Below are 17,173 nucleotides of genomic sequence, written 5' to 3' on the forward strand. Positions count from 1 at the left end.
AGCCCATGCTCTTTCCACTAAGCCACACAATTGCACAAGCACTGTTCTAAGCAGGTTATCCCACTTCGTGCTCAGTTTTCTTTGGAGGAGCATGGCTTAGTGCTCTGCACACATTAAGTGCTTAAAAAATGCAATTGAATGACTTATGGAAAGATCCTGGGCTTGGGAGTCTGAGGTCAAGTTATCCCTTCTGCCACTTATCAGCCACGTGACTTTGGACAAGTCACTTTTCTTTGGGTCTCAGTTCCCTCATCTATAAAATGGAGATGAAGTCTGGGAACCCTATTTGCAACACCCTGCTTACCTTGTATGTCCCCCAGCCTTTAGAACAGCGCTTTGCATATAGTGCTTAACAAATGCCATAATTAGTATTCCCCAATTTCCAGATGAGGTAACAACTGAGGCCCAGAAGTCCAGTGACTTGTGAAGTCACACAGCAGACAAGTGGTAGGAGCTGGGATTCACACCCATGACCTTCTCCCAGACCCGGGGTCTATCCACTAGGCCATGCAGGCTCTGGATGCAGTCCATACAACCCCACATGCCTGTTGCAGGTGGCAAAGCTACTGCTGGTGCTTAAAGGCACTGAAAATACACCTGTGAACACCATCTTAGTCCCTCTCCACAAACAGAAACAGACAAGGGGCTGAGTTGCCTTTTCATTGTTTTAAAATTGAAGATATCTTTTTAAAAAAAAATGTGCATCCTTGCTACACACCCAATCAACAACCCCAGCCAATATCCCCTTCATAGACTGTACGACAGTGCCCAAGTCTCTTAGGTCCTGGGAGTAAGAAAGACCTGGGTTCTAACTCTGACTTCTCCATTAATCAGCTGTGTGAATTTCAGCATCACCTCTCTGTACCTCAGTTATTTCATCTGCAAAATGGAGGTTAATGCTGGGAGCCCCCATTAGGGATACGGACTGTGTCCACCCTGATTAGCTTCTATGCCAGGGCTTAGTTTAATACGTTAAGCATTTAAATACCATTATTAGAGCAGCAATGTAGCAAAATCAATGGACCGTGGGTCTGGGAGGCAGGGACTCGGGTTCAAATCTCAACTCCACATCATGGGACCTTCAGTAAATTACTCAATTTATTCAGGCCTATTACTTTATCTGGAAAATGAGGATTAAGAATTTGAGCCCCATCTGGGACAGGGACTGAGTCCAATCTGATCAGATTGTAATAAAGGCATGCTAAGCACTTACTATATATGCCAAGCATTGATCCAAGTGCTGGGGAGATACAAGGTAATCAGGTTGTCCCACTTGGGACTCAGTCTTCACCACCATTTTACAGATGAGGTAACAGAAGTGACTTGCCCAAGCTAAATGGCAAAATTGGGATTAGAACCCATGTACAACAGTGTTCGGCACACAGTAAGCATGAGTACCATAGTTACTAGATCCCAAAAAACAAGTTTAATCTTGCGCTTAATGATCTTTTGAATTCATACCACCTGAGAGAAACAGCCTAACAATGCATCTGAAGGAAAGCAATTTGCAAGTTTCAATTGCTCAAATGAGTGTAGTTTGAGACTTCTACAGCTAGTGCTCCTTCAATGCTATCATCACTACCAAACTCGACAGAAAATTCTCTCACCTTTTGGCTGAGTAAACAATCAATCCAGCAGACACTAGGTGACTCAGTATCTTGGACACTTCAGTTGGCCATCCATTTTACATGGCACGGGGTGGGATGTCATCCCTCATCCAGAGTCTTGACCAAAAGGGAGACTTTCCACGCTGTATGGACATTTACCCATTACCAGGAGCCTTTCTGGGGTGGGGGTGGCAAAATTGGTTCTCCACAAGCCAACTGTAAAACCCTTCAGTGAGGGAAGCTAGTCACAAATGTGATTTTTTTGAACTAGTGGAGATCACAGACCAGTACCTGAGCTTCTGTCCCCTTAATATACTCACTTCTTGTGCTCCAAGGGTTTTTAGCTGACCAATACCAGTAGCCAGAAGCTCTCAGGCTTAATCAGTTCTTGACCTACTCTGTGGTTCTGCCTGTTTGAGGTGATCGTTCACTACCAGCTGCATGGCAAAGTTGAAGGATCATACGGAGGGGAGGGGAACTCAAATCTCAGGCTGGTGGTTAACATAAGCAAACTTATTGGAACAAAAATTCTTTTGCTTGTTTGCCAGCTATGTAACAGCAGTTTGGCTCCATGAGCACTTGTGTTCTACCTGAGAAAGTTTGGAGCCCAAAACCCTTGCAAAAATCCCTCAGGAACCAAATTCACTTTGGCAGAGCCTTCTTAGGAAAACACACTCTCTACCACCAGTTTAGGCCCTTTAATCTGTCCCAAGACAGGCTGCCGAAGCAAAAACCATGATAAAACATTCTGCGTTTTTACAGCAAAAAAAACTACAGAGATTCATAGGAAAAAAATTTTTTGTACATGGGGGGTAAAACATTATAAATTCAAGACAACTCACAGACAAAGTTAACTCCCACAATCTACCTCTCATCTCTTTTAAAAAGTCCATACGAATACTCAAGCAGTCAAAATAGACGCGCGCTCTCTTTCCCTTGAAATGATATCTATGTTTCCAAGTGGATAACAGGACTGCATGTCGTCTTGGAATGTCCTCAGAAGGCTCCGTCAGTGACAAGATGACAGAATAAAAACCCTAGAGTCCTTTCAAATAGCAGAGGGAAAGGGAGGGGGGAAAAGGGGAGTGGGAAGCTATTCAAATTGTCTTCTTTCCTGGTTGCTTGTCTCCACCACTGCCGCCTCTGCCTCCTCGGAAGCCTCCCCGTCCTGAAAGATGACAAATCATTTAACTTTCTAAAATCAGATCACGGTGTTACATTGTTGTAACTCTATTCTCCCAAGTGCTGTTTGCTCTGCACACAGTGAAAGGACTGAAAAACGACTGACCCGTTGAATGCCTAATATATGGTAGGCCAGTCAGATAATCTAGTGAGTTGAGCACAAAATGTATGCAGAGTACTGTACAAAGTATTGTTCTCAAAAGCCCAATCTGGTAGGAAAGCCAGTCACAAGAAATAGTATGAAGGCATGTAAAAAGAAAAATTCTACAATGAGAGGGCTAACTAAAATGGGGATCAAGAATGTGACTCCCATGTGGGACAGGGACTGTGTCCAACCTGATTATCTTGTCCCCTACCCCAGTGTTTGAGTGCTTGGCACATAGTAAGCACTTCAATACCATAAAAAAAAACCTAGCCCATCCACCATCCCTACAGCCTTAAATGGGGCACTCATCATTCCCCAAGCAGCCAAATGAAACAGAGCACAGCTCCTTACCTCCAAAGCCTCCACGGCCGCGGCCACCGAACCCACCTCGGCCACCGCCCCGGCCACCGCCTCTGCCACCAAATCCTCCTCTGCCACCACCGCGGCCTCCAAAACCACCTTCGGACTTGGGCTTGGCCCAGTCCAGCGTAACTTTATTTCCATCAATCTCTCCATCTTCCATGGCCTCTTTGGCTGCTTTGGCTTCTTCTGCGGTGTTGAAGTCCACAAAGCCAAATCTGAAAGTACAGAAGAAGCAGTCATTTCAAACTCTAATGCGGAGAGATTCTGTATTTGGTGTTTTTTTTTAATCTCCAGGTATTACAATGGTCACAGCTGTAGTCCTCATTCCAGTTCAGCCAAATATTTTAAATGTACTCTTGTGGCAATTGCTCTTCCCTCACAAAACCCCGCTTGCATCAATTCACTTGGACATTCAGAATTGTTATCTGTGGTCCAGTGCAATCTTCCTGCTACTTGATTGCTCCATATTGATTCTGACAGACCTAGACATACTATTATCAGAATGAAGCTGCTGCAAGTGGCTGGAAGATTATTCTCTCAAACCCACAGGTAGATCCAACATCTTCAGTGTGACTGTCCAAGTAGTTCAGTGATTGCCTGCACTCTATCATATCCACCCCTAGCCAGCTCAGATTTAATTTTTGGAGGACCTAATGGTTTTTGAAAAAGCCAAGTTGACCCTTATGAAGGTAAGAATGTCTCACAGCCCTGGCAGAACAAACCATCTAGAAACAGAGGTAAAAGTGCCAGGAACTGGGATGTTCATTTTCTTCTCATGCGAATCCATAGGCTGCCACTGTCTGGCAGGAAGGAGCTCATTGAGAAGGAAAAGGGTTTGATCTCTACCATTTTCCAAGTTTAACAAGGCAGATTAGTTTAAATGGTTTCCGAAACTTCCCAACCAGTTTTTCTGACTTACCCTTTGGAAGACCCAGTTTCACGGTCAGTGACTATCCTAGCACGAACAGAGCCATCAAATGACTCTTTCAACGTCTCTTCTGTGGTTTCTTCAGACAGGCCTTTGACAAACAAAGTCTTGAATGGGTCTAAATTAAAAAAAAAAATTTTAGCTTGGTTCATGAAAATTTAAAAAACCCACAAATATTCGACAATACAATTTCACTGTAATTTGGACAAGAGGCCTGGTTGCCACTCTGCAGTCACAAGACTTGCAATGATTTGACTTGCATGATTTATGAGAGTAAAGCGACTCAGGGTTCAGGTAAAACAAAGTGTTCCCTGCCCACAAAAGGAGCTTATTAGGGTGATTTGACTGCCCACTTCTGCTTTGAATATGTGGATCAGAACTTGACTATCTAGAGGAATTTTTATTGGTTTCATCAGTTTGTCTCAGATAATCAGTCATCATATCCAGCATGGGAGTTGCAGAGCTGCAGACTAATGGACATAGGCCATTCTTTGGCCAACTAATTGCTAGAACCCAGCTTGCTCTTGGAAGGAAGTCTAAGCCAACCAACTCGCCTAGAACAAAAAATGGCTACTTACGGCTGAACCCTCCTCTTGCGTTAGTATTTTTTGATCCTTGCATCTCCAGTCTGATTGTTCTACCTTCAATTTCTACATTGTTCAAGGAGTTTAGAGCCTCTTTAGCTTCTTCAGGAGTAGAGAACTCTACAAATGCATATCTGGAAAGAGACCATTTAACCATTTAGATCCATTCTGAAAGCACCTCCTTGCCAAGACCTTTCCAGGCTACAGGAACCACAACACGCTGGCTTTTCTGGTGTCAGAAATCAGAGACCCCCACCATGGAGAGTTACCCTCACCATGGAGAGTGTCATCTGGACTTCAGATTCGGTATGCATCACTAAGTCCCAATAAGCTCCCCCTACATGAACCATAAAGCCCAGTAGTGCAAGACCAAAATTTGCAACTCCAGTACAGCCTATGCTAGTAGGTGGTGGATAAAGGTGGGTGATTCTTCACAATTTCACAGGGACAGTCACAGTAAGTGATAATTGAGGAGTAAATGGTCCATCATTGCTAGGAGGCAGCAGCATTTCTAAGTGTGATGGCTCCTAATCAGCTAAGGATGTCTCAGATTCAGCAATGGGGATCACCACTGAACCTTGACATTCAGTCAAGCTTAGCAAGGTGTTTTTGCCCTCCCCTGTTCTAACTGGAGTTCAATCATTTGTCTGTGTTCAGAACCACCAAAAATCAGAATCCTTTTTTTTTAAACCAAGCAGAAAGCATTGATTCATTGATTTCCTTCTTACCCTTTAGGCCTGCCCTGGTGGTTCTGTGGCACTTTGATTGAAGTGGCCTTTTCAAAAACTTCCTGGAGACCTTCTTCTGTTGCACTGTAGGCAAGGTTGTTCACGACAATGGTCTTTGACTCTCCTAGAAATTCGGAATGCTTTGTTATAAAAAGCACTTTCCCCCATACTACTGGTGTACATGTCAATAAGTTTCAGAACAGAGAACAGTCAACAGAGAACAGAACAGTCTACCAACTCTTCTACCATACTCTCCCAAGTGAATGGTACAGTGCTCAGCACAAAGTATGGCACAGGGGCCTGTAAATCAGGTCATGAGTTCTAATCCCACTTCTGCCACTTGCCTGCAGTGGGACCTTGGGCAAGTCACTTCACCTTTTTGTGCTTCAGTTCCCTCATCTGGAAAATGGGGACTAAGACTGTGAGCTCTATGTGGGACAACTTGATTACTTTGTATCTATCCCAGTGCTTAGAAGAGTGCACAGCACATAGTAAGTGGGTTGATTTGGTGGCTGGGTCTAGGGGGAAAGTTTGCTGGGTACTAAGGAACACAAGTAGCAGAAGTTTTACAACTCATAATAGGGATATGGAGACTAGATTGCTCGATCTCTAAAGAGAAAAAAGTGCAGACAATCCACACGGACACTAGCATTCAGATGCCAAACCCAGTTTCCTAGGTAGTCAGAACGCTGATTTTAGCAATACATACACAAGGAAGCAACTAGCACAAACATTTAAACCCCAAAGAAGCTCTTACCGCTCCAGGCATTGTTCTTTCCACCTCTGGAGTTTTCTAGGCCCTGGCTTTTCTCCCCTGTGTAGTCCAGGATAATTGAACGTCCATCAATTTCAGTTCCCTGCTTCTCTTCCAAGGCCTTATCCGCATCAGCCTCTGTTTTAAATTCTATGTAGGCAATCCTGAAAAGAAGGTCCCTCCGTGAGCGAAGCACCACCCTACAGCATCAACCTACTAAACACTGAGGTACATATTGTCTGCTGTGTGATCTTGGGCAAGTCACTCAACTTCCCTGTGACAAACGGGGATTAAATCAAGTCCTTTGGGGCACAACTGTGTCCAACCGTGTTTCAAATGCGGTTTTTAAAAAAGAATGTGGTAGTAATGCACGCAAGAGGATGGACCAAATATTCCAGCCCTTATCTGGCTGCTCCCAGGCCACACTGGATTAAGCTAGCTGGCTGACCCCAGGCTAAGGGGGGGCAGAAGCCAGATGTAGCTCAACTCTTCTTGTGCTGCATCACAGGGGAAAGACAAAAAAACTGCAGTCCTCCCCACACTGTGTTGATGTTCTAGCCTAAGGAAGTGCAGCACCTGCCTGTTTACTTGACTGTCACAGGAAGCTTTCTGGTGGTTTCCATCTAAACTTCAGATAATCAGCCATCACCTTCAACACTGACAGGGATTGGCAACGTTTACAGCCTCAGCACAAACACCCCCGTTTTTAGATTTGAAGACCTACCCTTTACTCATTCCATCTTTGCCAGTCACTAATCTAACATCAACAGCATCCTCAAACACCTCTTTCATCTCTTCTTGAGTAACTTTGTAGGGAAGATTCTTCACAAAGAGGGTCCTGGCATCTCGTTCTGTGGATGAAAGCATATAGCATTGACAAGTGCCAACCAAGCAAAAATGTTTGATGCAGTCATGAATAAAAATGAGGAAGGCGGGTACTGTAAAATGAGCACAGCCAACTTTGGACCCCAATATTCATACCTTTCTTTGTCTCTTTTGCCTTTGCTTTCTCCAGTTTCATTTCATTACCAAAGACCTTAGAGCCATTCAATTCCAGGGCCTTTTCCAGATCATCAGCAGATTCAAAGTCCACATAGCCAAATTTCCTGGAAAGGGAAAAAAATGCCAAACATTCAGGTTAGGAACCAGAACTAGGTATACTAAGTACATCCTAACAAGGTATAAGATTCTCCACAAAGTTTGGTTAATCGTGCCATGTGAACTGGCTGTTCCTCAATTAAAAAAAAACTCACCTGGAAACACCAACTCTCACATCCAGAACGGTGAGGTCATTCTTGGTAAAGAAATCACTGAGGCCTGTTTTCAGCTCTGGAGCAGTTTTGGAGAAATTCAGGTTTCCAATAAAGAGATTGAAAGCTGATGCAGGTTCAATCGCTAACCAAGAGGGAACAGGGAGAAAAGCATGTTTAGTAAGGTAGCGAGAAACAGTGATAAAGAGGGTTTATATTGCAAAAACTACAGCACGATCAGCATATATTATTTAGTTACATCAGGTTTCAGTATTAAGTCCCTTTAGGCTCATCATTTGTGCTTGTTTTGAGAGGGGTAGTCTACAGTCTAGAAGTGGGGAAGGGGATTTGAGATTGGAGGTAGAGGGGGGAAAAAAAATCTTACGTTCAGTTTTCTGTTTCTTTGCCTCTGGTGCAGCTTTCTGCTTGGCCATTTCTTTCTTTCGTTTTCCAAGTGTTTCTTTCACAGGTTCTGTGAGCAAAACAAAGTGTAGCTTAAATTTCTTTCCACCATTAGATTTTGTCATAAATAAAACCAAGACCCTCATGTGGTAAGAGATACCTCTTGCCACTCCTGGCCCAATTACACACTTTTCCATAGTTTCACTTGGAAGCCTACACGGACAGTTCCCTTCCCAGAATTCTTACCCTCCTCATCCTCCTCCTCCTCCTCCTCATCCCCATCATCTTCATCCTCCTCCTCTTCTTCCTCAGACTCCACCTTGGCTTTCAAAGCAGCCTTCAAAGGTGGGGCCTTCTTTCCCTTCGCTGGTGTGATCTCCATGGGTTCTTCTTCAGAGTCTGGGGGGCGGCGGTGAGACAAAAGAAAAACAAAAACAAAACATCCATAAGTGACAAGCAAATCCAAGGATGGCTAAGTAAAATATAATTTTGTACTAAACTGCTCAAGAAGGGGAAGGCTCATTACATTTTCCTGATCTTGTTTCTGACAGTGCCGTCTGCTATACAGCACTTTTTTCCACCCCTCAAGCCCAGCTAGTTCTCCTCCTGCAGTTTTCCTGCTCCAAGGATGCTGGGGCCAGACACTCATCCCTCAATTCCTTCAGACCGGCAAGCTAAGAAACAGCCCCCCGCCACCCGGCAGAAGCCATACCATCTTCATCATCGTCATCGTCATCATCATCATCCTCATCGTATTCATCGTCGTGTTTGTTTGGTGCAACTATTTTCAAAGCTTCAGTCTCAGAGTCGTCATTGTCTTCACTCTCTTCCTCATCTTCTTCCTCACTTTCAGCCTTCTTGGCGTTCTTTCCGTTCTTGGCCCCCTTGGCCGGGGTGGCTCCCTTCTTCCCTGGCGTGGGTGCTGCTTTGGCGGGGGTGGCCCCCTTTTTCCCTGGGGTGGGTGCTGCTTTGGCAGAGGTGACTGCTTTCTTGGCTGGGGTGGCTGCAGCCGCGACTGCTTTCTTGCCCGGTGTTGCAGCTGCCTTCTTGGCAGGGGTGGCCACCACGGCCTTCTTGGCTGGTGACACCACAGCCTTCTTTCCTGGGGTGGCCATGGCTTTCTTCCCTGGGGTGGCAGCGGCAGCTCCCTTCTTCCCTGGTGTAGCCACTGCCTTCTTCTGAGGGATAACAACCTAAGGAGCAGAAATGATAAAAATGAATGCGCTCCTCAAGTCCTATTAACTCAGAACATGGAAAACAGCCCTGTAAGGGCTTAGTGCAGTGCTTTGCACACAGGAAGAGCTCAATAAATATAACTGAATGACCATATCCCTGAGGATGTCCATGGAGGCTAGTTATCCAGAGACAGCACCAGCGTTTTAAGGGGGAACTGGGTCTTGGAGGGGTGAGTTAATGAGCAGTTAATACCCACCCTCTCCCACATACTGGGGAAAACCTTCCCAATGCAGAATGATGGCTTGGTCCTTGGCCCTCAGACAGAGCCAGTGACAATTACTTTTGGAATTGAGAACTAGAAAGTAGGAATGTGCAGCAAGAGATGCCCTACGTTGCAATGTTCTTCAATCTCTAATATGTTGACACTGTACTAACCCTGCCAAGGAGCTCCCTTCCCAACTGAAGGCTCCCTTCAAATTTTTTATTTTGCAGGTACTTCTCTAAATACTTCTAGCACATACCCACCTATGGGGTACATACCACCAGAGGGTTATTGTCTTCAGCCCCCTCAGATCTCAATTGTAAAAGGGGGCTTCAAACCTCCCTCCTCAGGCTGGGAGTCCCATGTGGGACAGGGAGTAAGTCCAATATGACCTTCCCCAGAGCTAAGAACAGTGCTTGACACACTGAGAGCTTATTAATATCATAAAAATTATTATAATTAAAGTAAATGGAGCAACCAGACATCCACGCAACAGCTAACGACCTCCTATCTTACCACTTCTAGACTAGAAACTGCTGCAGGCCTTGGCTCCCACCAGAGAGAGGATGCATAGTGTACCCTGTTTGCTAACTGCACCTGCGGCCAGCTCAAGTGGTTATCAGGCACCCCAGCCACTTCCACCATAAAAATGATAATGACCCATAAGCCATATTTCATTTCCCCATCCACAAGCCTCTCCCCCACCCCACAGTCAAGAAGCCCTCTTCAAAGACCATGAATCTTGCTTACCTATCAATGATAATTGTGGTATTTAAGAGCTTACCACGTGCCAGGCACTGTAGTAAGCACTGGGGTGGATACAAGCAATCAGGATGGACACAGTCCACATCCCACGTGGGGTTCAGTCTTAATCCCCATTTGAGATGAGGTAACTGAAGCCCGGAAGTGAAGTGACTTGCCCAAGATGGCACAACAATTAAGTGGTAGAGCCAGGATTAGAACCCATGACCCTTCCTACTTCCAGCCCCATGCTCTACCCACTACACTATGTTACTTTCCTCAGCAATTAAAAGGAGGGCTTGGGCTCATTGAGAACTCCATGTCAAGACCATTGACCAAAAAAAAAAAATCCCCATGCTGAATGACATCAAGTTCTAAAAGCAGTCAAAAACCATCTCCATCAAAAATTCACCCCATTTGACAAGACCAATTTCTGACACTCTTGTCCTGACAAAATGGAAGGAGTATGGCCTGGAGGGTGGGGAAATCCTAGACCCAGGTTCTATCCATCCACAGCTTTGCTATTTGCCTGTGGTGCAACCTCTGAATTTTGAGCCTCACTTTCCTTATTCTTTAAATATGGTTTCCCTCTCAACCTGACTCATGTGGGACAGGGATGTTCCTGATCTGTTATCTTGGACCCACCCAAATACCTGACACATAGTAAGCATATTTCATGATTTACAGAGCATGGGAATAACTCATCCATGAAATTTGGAATGCTAGGTGCCTTAATCCAAATAGGGATAGTCCCCTGCACCTAGAAGACAGAAAAAGGTTTGCTTCGCTGCACTATCACTGCCAATTACCAGTGTGATTTTTTTTGTATCTAGGTTTCTTAATTTCTGCTGTTATTTGAATTTGCATGTGGCATGCACAATTACCTCCTCTCCACTGCTGTCCTCTTCATCCTCCAACATATCTTCATCCTCACTATCATCTATCTCCTTTGGAGGTGGAGCCATTTTCTTCGGTCCTCCTTGTTTAGCTGCCTGAAAAGTAAAGCATGATAGTGTTATGACAAATTTCGCCTCCTCTGGCAGACCTCAATTTAGTTAGGGAGGTTGGTCTCAATTGGATCCCTTTCGAAATTACGCTGAAGGACTGTTGCTGGAATCAAAAGTCTGGTCCTACTGTTAAGGCCAAGATAATACTTGTTCCAGGGTACCTGCAGCCAACTGAACTAGCACACAACAGCTCTATGTTAGAGTTCTTACCTAGGATTCAGACGGTACCTTTTGAATGTGGTGAAGAAAATAGCTTAAGACTCTTATAAACACATTACCATAAACACACCTGGCAGGTCCAAAATACATCCTGCAGAAACACACTGGGCATGTCACTCCCCTTCTTAAAAAACCTCCAGTGGTTGCCTATCAACCTCTGCATGAAACAAAAACTTCTCACTCTAGGCTTCAAGACTCTCCATCCCCTTGCCCCCTCCTACCTCTCCTCCCTTCTCTCTACTGCCCATCCCGCATGCTCTGCTCCTCTGCGGCCCACCTCATCACCCCCGGTTCTCTGTCGACCCCTGGGCTATGTCCTCCCGCTGTCCTGGAACACCCTCCCTCCTCACCTCTGCCAAACATTCTCTTCCCCTCTTCAAAGCCCTACTTAGAGCTCACCTCCTCCAAGAGGCCTTCCCAGACTGAGCTTCCCCTATTCCCTCTACCCCCCCCTCAGCTAAGCCCTCTTTTCCCCCCTTTCCCTCTGCCCCTCCCCCTCTCCTCAGCACTGTGCTCGACTGCTCAATTGTATTTTTATTACCTTATTTGTTAATGAGATGTACATCACCTTGATTCTATTTATTGCTATTGTTTTTGTTTATTCCCCCCATTAGACTGTAATGTAAGCCCATCAATGGGCAGGAACTGTATCTGTTGCCCATTTGCACCTTCCAAGCGCTTAGTACAGTGCTCTGCACATAGTAAGCGCTCAATAAATACTACTGAATGAATCCAAAGTCAATTCCTTCTCAAAGTGACAAAAATAAAGTCCCTCTTTCATACATAAACCTTCCTCACCCTTACTAAGGTAGCCTGGCATTTCAGGAAACTTGAATGCTTGGAAAGTTTTAAAATTTGCTCCACTTTTGTCTACTCTAAAAGATGGACCTACTCCTTCGCTTAATACGAGGGGAGGGAGATCATTTGAACTTTAAATCGCGGAAGAGCTTACTTACTACGATATCCTGGCATTTCAGGAAACTTGAATGCTTGAAAAAGCTTTTAAAATTTGCTCTCCTTTGTCTAAAGGATGGACCAACTCCTTTACTTGATACAAGGGGAGATAATTCGAGCTTTTAAATCGTGGAAGGGCTTCTGGTATCCTGGCATTCCAGGAAACTCGAATGCTTGAAAAAGCTTTTAAAATCCGTTCCCCTTTTGTCTAAAGGATGGACCAACTCCTTCGCTTAATACGAGCGGAGAGAATTCGAGCTTTAAATCGAGGCAGAGCATCCATCTATAATGCTGTGAAAGAGGAAGGCCTTTGGAAAAGTCCCTTGAAGGCCGGGTCTTGAAGTCAAAAAATGAGATTTTGGGGGCCGGGATCTAGCGTTTTTCCAGCTCCGGCTCGGCCGCCATGTGGGCTTACATGTATTTCTCCCCTTCGGGGCCCAAAGGATTTGGTGGGGCAGGTCTGGAGATGTGAGCCGCCCCAGGGAAACCGACGAAACCAGGCTGGCCACGTGGGAAGGGCTTCTGGGGGCGGCCATGTTGGGGCAGCATGGCAAGCAGCGTGGCTTCGGCCCGGCCCTTGCGAGGCACAGGACGTGGGTTCGAATTCCTTCGATACTATTTATTGGACGCCACGTGCAGAGCACTGTACTAAGCGCTGTTCCCCCCTCCGCCACTTGTCCGCTGTGGGGCCTTGGGCGAGTCACTTCCCTCCCGCCTGTTACCCCATTTCATTCAAACCTATCTATTGAGCGCCATGTGCAGAGCACCGTACTAAGCGCTGTTCTAATCCCCCCCCTTTCGCTACTTGTCTGCCGTGGGACCTTGGGCGAGTCACTACCCTCCCGCCTCAGTTACCCCATTTCGTTCATATTTGCTGAGCGCTTACTATGTGTGGAGCACTGGACTAAGCGCTGTTCTAACCCCACCTCCACCACCTGTCTGCCGTGGGACCTTGGGCGAGTCACTTCCCTCCCGCCTCAGTTACCCCATTTCGTTCACATTTGCTGAGCGCTTACTATGTGCGGCGCACTGTACTAAGCGCTCTTCTAATCTCGCATCAGCCCCTTGTCTGCCTTGGGACCTTGGGCGAGTCATTTCCCTCCCTCTCAACTATCCCATTTCGTTCATTTACTGGGCGCTTACTACGTGCAGAGCACTGTACTAAGCGCTGTTCTAATCCCCCCCCCGTCTGTTGTGGAACCTTGGGCGAGTCCCTTCCCTCCCGCCTCAGTTACCCCGTTTCCCTCATTCCAACCTATTTACTGAGCGCCTACTGTGTGCGGGGCGCTTGGAAAGCACAAACTCGGCAACTGACCTCATCTGTAAAATGGGAATTAAGCCTGCGAGCCCCACGTGGGGCCGCCTCATCCCCTTGCATCCCCCCACCGCCCAGAACAGCGCTTTGCACATCGCGAGCGCTTAAGAGTCATTATATCCGTAATAAATCGCGATAATAATCGATAATAATTGCCTAACAACGGGCTCACCGTCTAAGGAGGAAAACGAGCCGTTTGGAAAAAGCCTCTATTCATTCCTTCAACAGTATTTATTGGGCGCTTACCATGTGCAGGGCACTGTACTAAGCGCTTGGCGTGAACAAGTCGGCGACAGACTACAAGCCCCATGGGGGCAGGGATGACTCGATTGCTGCATCCGAGCGCTCAGCCCAGTGCTCTGCACCCCATCCGCGCTCAGCACCGTCGACCGCGTGCAAATGGGGGGGGGTGAAGATCGCGAGATGCCCACGTGGGACGCCCTCATTACCTCCTCCATCGACCCCAGCGCTTCGAACAGTGCTTGGCACCCAACTGGCGCTTAGCACAGCGCCCTGCTAAAGCAGGCGCTCAAGAAATGTGACTCCACCCCGTCCAGTCCCCTCCAGCCACGTGCTTCCCGGGGCACTATCGCGATAGACGGTCCTGTCACGAGGTGGGGGGGGGGAAGGAAGGGGCGCCTTTCCCCGCCCTATTGTCCTCTCCCGGGCGCTTAGTGCAGTGCTTCGCACCCCCTAAGGGCTCCTCAAGGAGGACGGCGCCCGTTTGGGAAAAAAGAGGGAAGAAAAAAATCAATCGATTCCCTCCGCTTTCTTGCTCTCCCGCAGGGAGGGCGGCAACACGTGGCGGCAAAACGCCGGGCCCCGGGGGACACGTGCGCGGCGGCTGGCGCCACGGCGCATGCGCCGGGCCTCGTGCGGCGGCGCCCCCCGCGCGCCCGCGAGGACGCGGCGCGCGCCGCCCCCCCCCTCCTCCGCGCACGCGCGCGCCGCCGGCCCTTCCCTCCCTCCGGGGCCCCCGCGCGCCTGCGCCCTCCCCGTCCTCGCGCCCTCCCGCGCGCGCGCGCGCGCGCGCGGGCCCACGGCGCAGGCGCGAGAAGGGGCCTAGTCGGCCGTGCGGCGCGAGGCCGGAGCTAGGCCCCGAAGCCGGGGGCTGGCGTAGGGGAGGGGCGAGCCGTCGGGGTCCTCACCTTCGCGAGCTTCACCATGATGGCGGCCTAGGGAGAGAGGGCGAGCGGGAAGGGCAGAGAGATCGCTCGGGCAAAGGCGGAGGGCGGCGGGCGCTGACGCGGGTCGGGGCTCCTGCTCCCTGCTGGCAGCTCGAGCCTGAGACTGAAGCGAAAGAATGAGCCCGCCCCCTCGCCGCGGCTGAAAGGAGATGGTGGGGAGGTCCCGTGACCTCGCCTCCGCCAATGAGGGCGCGAGGCCCCGCCGCGGGCCAATCACAGAGCGCGGGGCCGAGGGGGAGGAGGGTCGCGGCCAATGGGAGCGGACGGGGGGCGGGGCTCTGGGGCCCCGCCCGGGAGGGGGCGGGGCCCGCCCGGACGAGTCCTCGCTGCGGATTGGCTGGCCGGAGTCAGGGGAGGAATAAGGAGGAGCACGTGGCGCCCCCTCCTGTCCGCCAGACCACGTGCTGCGCCTGCGGCCTGGGAAGCGCCATCTTGAGCCTGAAGGGCTCCATGATAAAGGAAGTTAGAGGCGGGGGCCTCTAATACCATGACTAATAAAGATAATGATGATATTGGTTAAGCCCTTGCTATGTGGCAAGCACTGTTCTAAGCGCTGGGGGGAGAGGCAAGGTCCCCCAGGGTGTCCCACGTGGGGCTCACAGTCTCCATCCCCATTTTGCAGATGGGGGAACTGAGGCACAGAGAAGTTAATAATAGCGATGGTATTTGTTCAGCGCTTACTAGGGCCAAGCACTGTTCTAAGCGCTGGGGGAGATGCAAGGTCCTCCAGGGTGTCCCACGTGGGGCTCACAGTCTCCATCCCCATTTTGCAGATGGGGGAACTGAGGCACAGAGAAGTTAATAATAGCGATGGTATTTGTTCAGCGCTTACTAGGGCCAAGCACTGTTCTAAGCGCTGGGGGAAATAGAAGGTCCCTCAGGGTGTCCCACGTGGGGCTCACACTCTCCATCCCCATTTTGCAGATGGGGGAACTGAGGCACAGAGAAGTTAATTATAGTGATGGTATTTGTTAAGCACTTACTAGGTGCCAAGCACTGTTCTAAGCACCGGGGGAGATACAAGGTCCAACAGGGTGTCCCGCATAGGGCTCACACTCTCCATCCCCATTTTACAGATGAGGGAACTGAGGCACAGAGAAGTTAATAATAATAATTAGGGTATTTATTAAGCGCTTACTATGTGCCAAGCGCTGTTCCAAGTACTGGGGTGGATACAAGGTAATCAGGTTGTCCCACGTGGGGCTCACAGTTTTAGTCCCCATTTTACAGATGAGGTAACTGAGGCAAAGAGAAGTTAAGCGACTGGCCCAAGGTCACACAGCAATTGGCAGAGTTGAGATTAGAACCTGTGTCCTCTGACGCCCAAGACCGTGCTTTTTCCACTAAAATCATTCACTCACTCATTCAATTGTATTTATTGAGCACTTACTATGTGCAGAACACTGTACTAAGCACTTGGACTGTACAATTCGGCAACAGATACAGACAATCCCTGCCCAACAACAGGCTCACAGTCTAATAATAGTGATGTACTTACTAGGTGGCAGGCAGTGTTCTGAGCGCTGGGGGAGATACAAGATCCATCAGGATGTCCCATGTTGGACTCACCCTCCATCTCCATTTTACAGATGAGGTAACTGAGCCACAGAGAAATTAATAATAATAATTCATTGATTTATTCAGCTGTATTTATTGAGTGATTACTATGTGCAGAGCACTGTACTAACCGCTTGGAATGTACAGTTTGGCCCCAGATATGTGGCAAACAGTGTTCTAAGTGCTGGGGGAGATTCAAGGTTATCAGGTTGTCCCATGTGGGGCTCACACTCTCAATTCCCACTTTACAGATGAGATAACTGAGGCCTAGAGAAGTGAAGTGACTTGCCCAAAGTCACACCGCTGACAAGTGGCAGAGCCGGGATTAGAACCCACGACCTCTGATTCCCAAGCCCGGGCTCTTTCCACCAAGCCATGCTGCTTCTCAGATGAGATAACTGAGGCACAAAGAAGTTAATAATAATAATGATGGTATTTGTTAAGTGCTTATTATGTGCCAAGCACTGTTCTAAGCTCTGGGGTAGATACAAGGTTATCAGGTTGTCCCATGTGGGCCTCACAGTCTCAATCCCCATTTTCCAGATGAGGCAACTGAGACACAGAAAAGTTAAGTGACTTGCCAAAGGGCACGCAGTAGACGTGACAGAGACAGGATTAGAACCCACAACCTCTGAGTCCCAAGCCCGTGCTCTTGCCACTAGCCCATGGATATAGAATCAGAGCCACTTTTTTCGTGGGCTCCTGTTCCAAGAAGCTGCCCTTTTTTTTAAGGCATTTTTTTGAAACTACCTTTTGGGTTTTTCAGCCTCTCCCTTCTACAGAGTGAAGTCTGGCTGTCTAGTCAGCATGCA

At 48.1% G+C, this 17,173-nt stretch overlaps 1 protein-coding gene and 3 non-coding genes across 4 annotated transcripts; all 4 read right to left on the bottom strand.

Moving 5' to 3' along the window:
• Window positions 1-2,288: 2,288 nt before the first annotated feature.
• NCL (nucleolin) lies at window positions 2,289-14,905 on the bottom strand. Its single transcript, XM_029064618.2, has 14 exons — window positions 14,766-14,905; window positions 11,007-11,114; window positions 8,656-9,136; window positions 8,190-8,342; window positions 7,927-8,013; window positions 7,545-7,686; window positions 7,273-7,397; window positions 7,016-7,142; window positions 6,295-6,455; window positions 5,538-5,661; window positions 4,804-4,943; window positions 4,217-4,343; window positions 3,286-3,512; window positions 2,289-2,775 (listed from the first exon to the last, which is right to left on the bottom strand). The coding sequence occupies exons 1-14, from the start codon at window positions 14,781-14,783 to the stop codon at window positions 2,705-2,707; spliced, it is 2,091 nt and encodes a 696-aa protein (XP_028920451.1). The 5' UTR covers window positions 14,784-14,905; the 3' UTR covers window positions 2,289-2,704.
• Window positions 3,991-4,125, bottom strand: LOC114817512. The gene has a single exon (XR_003765376.1). It is a non-coding gene; the product is annotated as a small nucleolar RNA SNORA75 (small nucleolar RNA).
• On the bottom strand, window positions 4,594-4,671 carry LOC114817681. Its single transcript, XR_003765536.1, has one exon. It is a non-coding gene; the product is annotated as a small nucleolar RNA SNORD20 (small nucleolar RNA).
• On the bottom strand, window positions 7,773-7,844 carry LOC114817658. The gene has a single exon (XR_003765512.1). It is a non-coding gene; the product is annotated as a small nucleolar RNA SNORD82 (small nucleolar RNA).
• Window positions 14,906-17,173: the final 2,268 nt, after the last annotated feature.

Source organism: Ornithorhynchus anatinus, chromosome 1 (assembly GCF_004115215.2).
Source record: "Ornithorhynchus anatinus isolate Pmale09 chromosome 1, mOrnAna1.pri.v4, whole genome shotgun sequence".
NCBI classification, from domain to species: Eukaryota; Metazoa; Chordata; class Mammalia; order Monotremata; family Ornithorhynchidae; genus Ornithorhynchus; species Ornithorhynchus anatinus.

Coding starts and splice junctions, on each gene's coding strand:
- NCL (XM_029064618.2), bottom strand. Junction 7,687..7,926: donor AAAGAAACAGAAAACTGAAC/GTAAGATTTTTT, acceptor CCTCTTGGTTAG/CGATTGAACCTGCATCAGCT. Junction 6,456..7,015: donor AAAGATGGAATGAGTAAAGG/GTAGGTCTTCAA, acceptor CCTTCTTTTCAG/GATTGCCTACATAGAATTTA.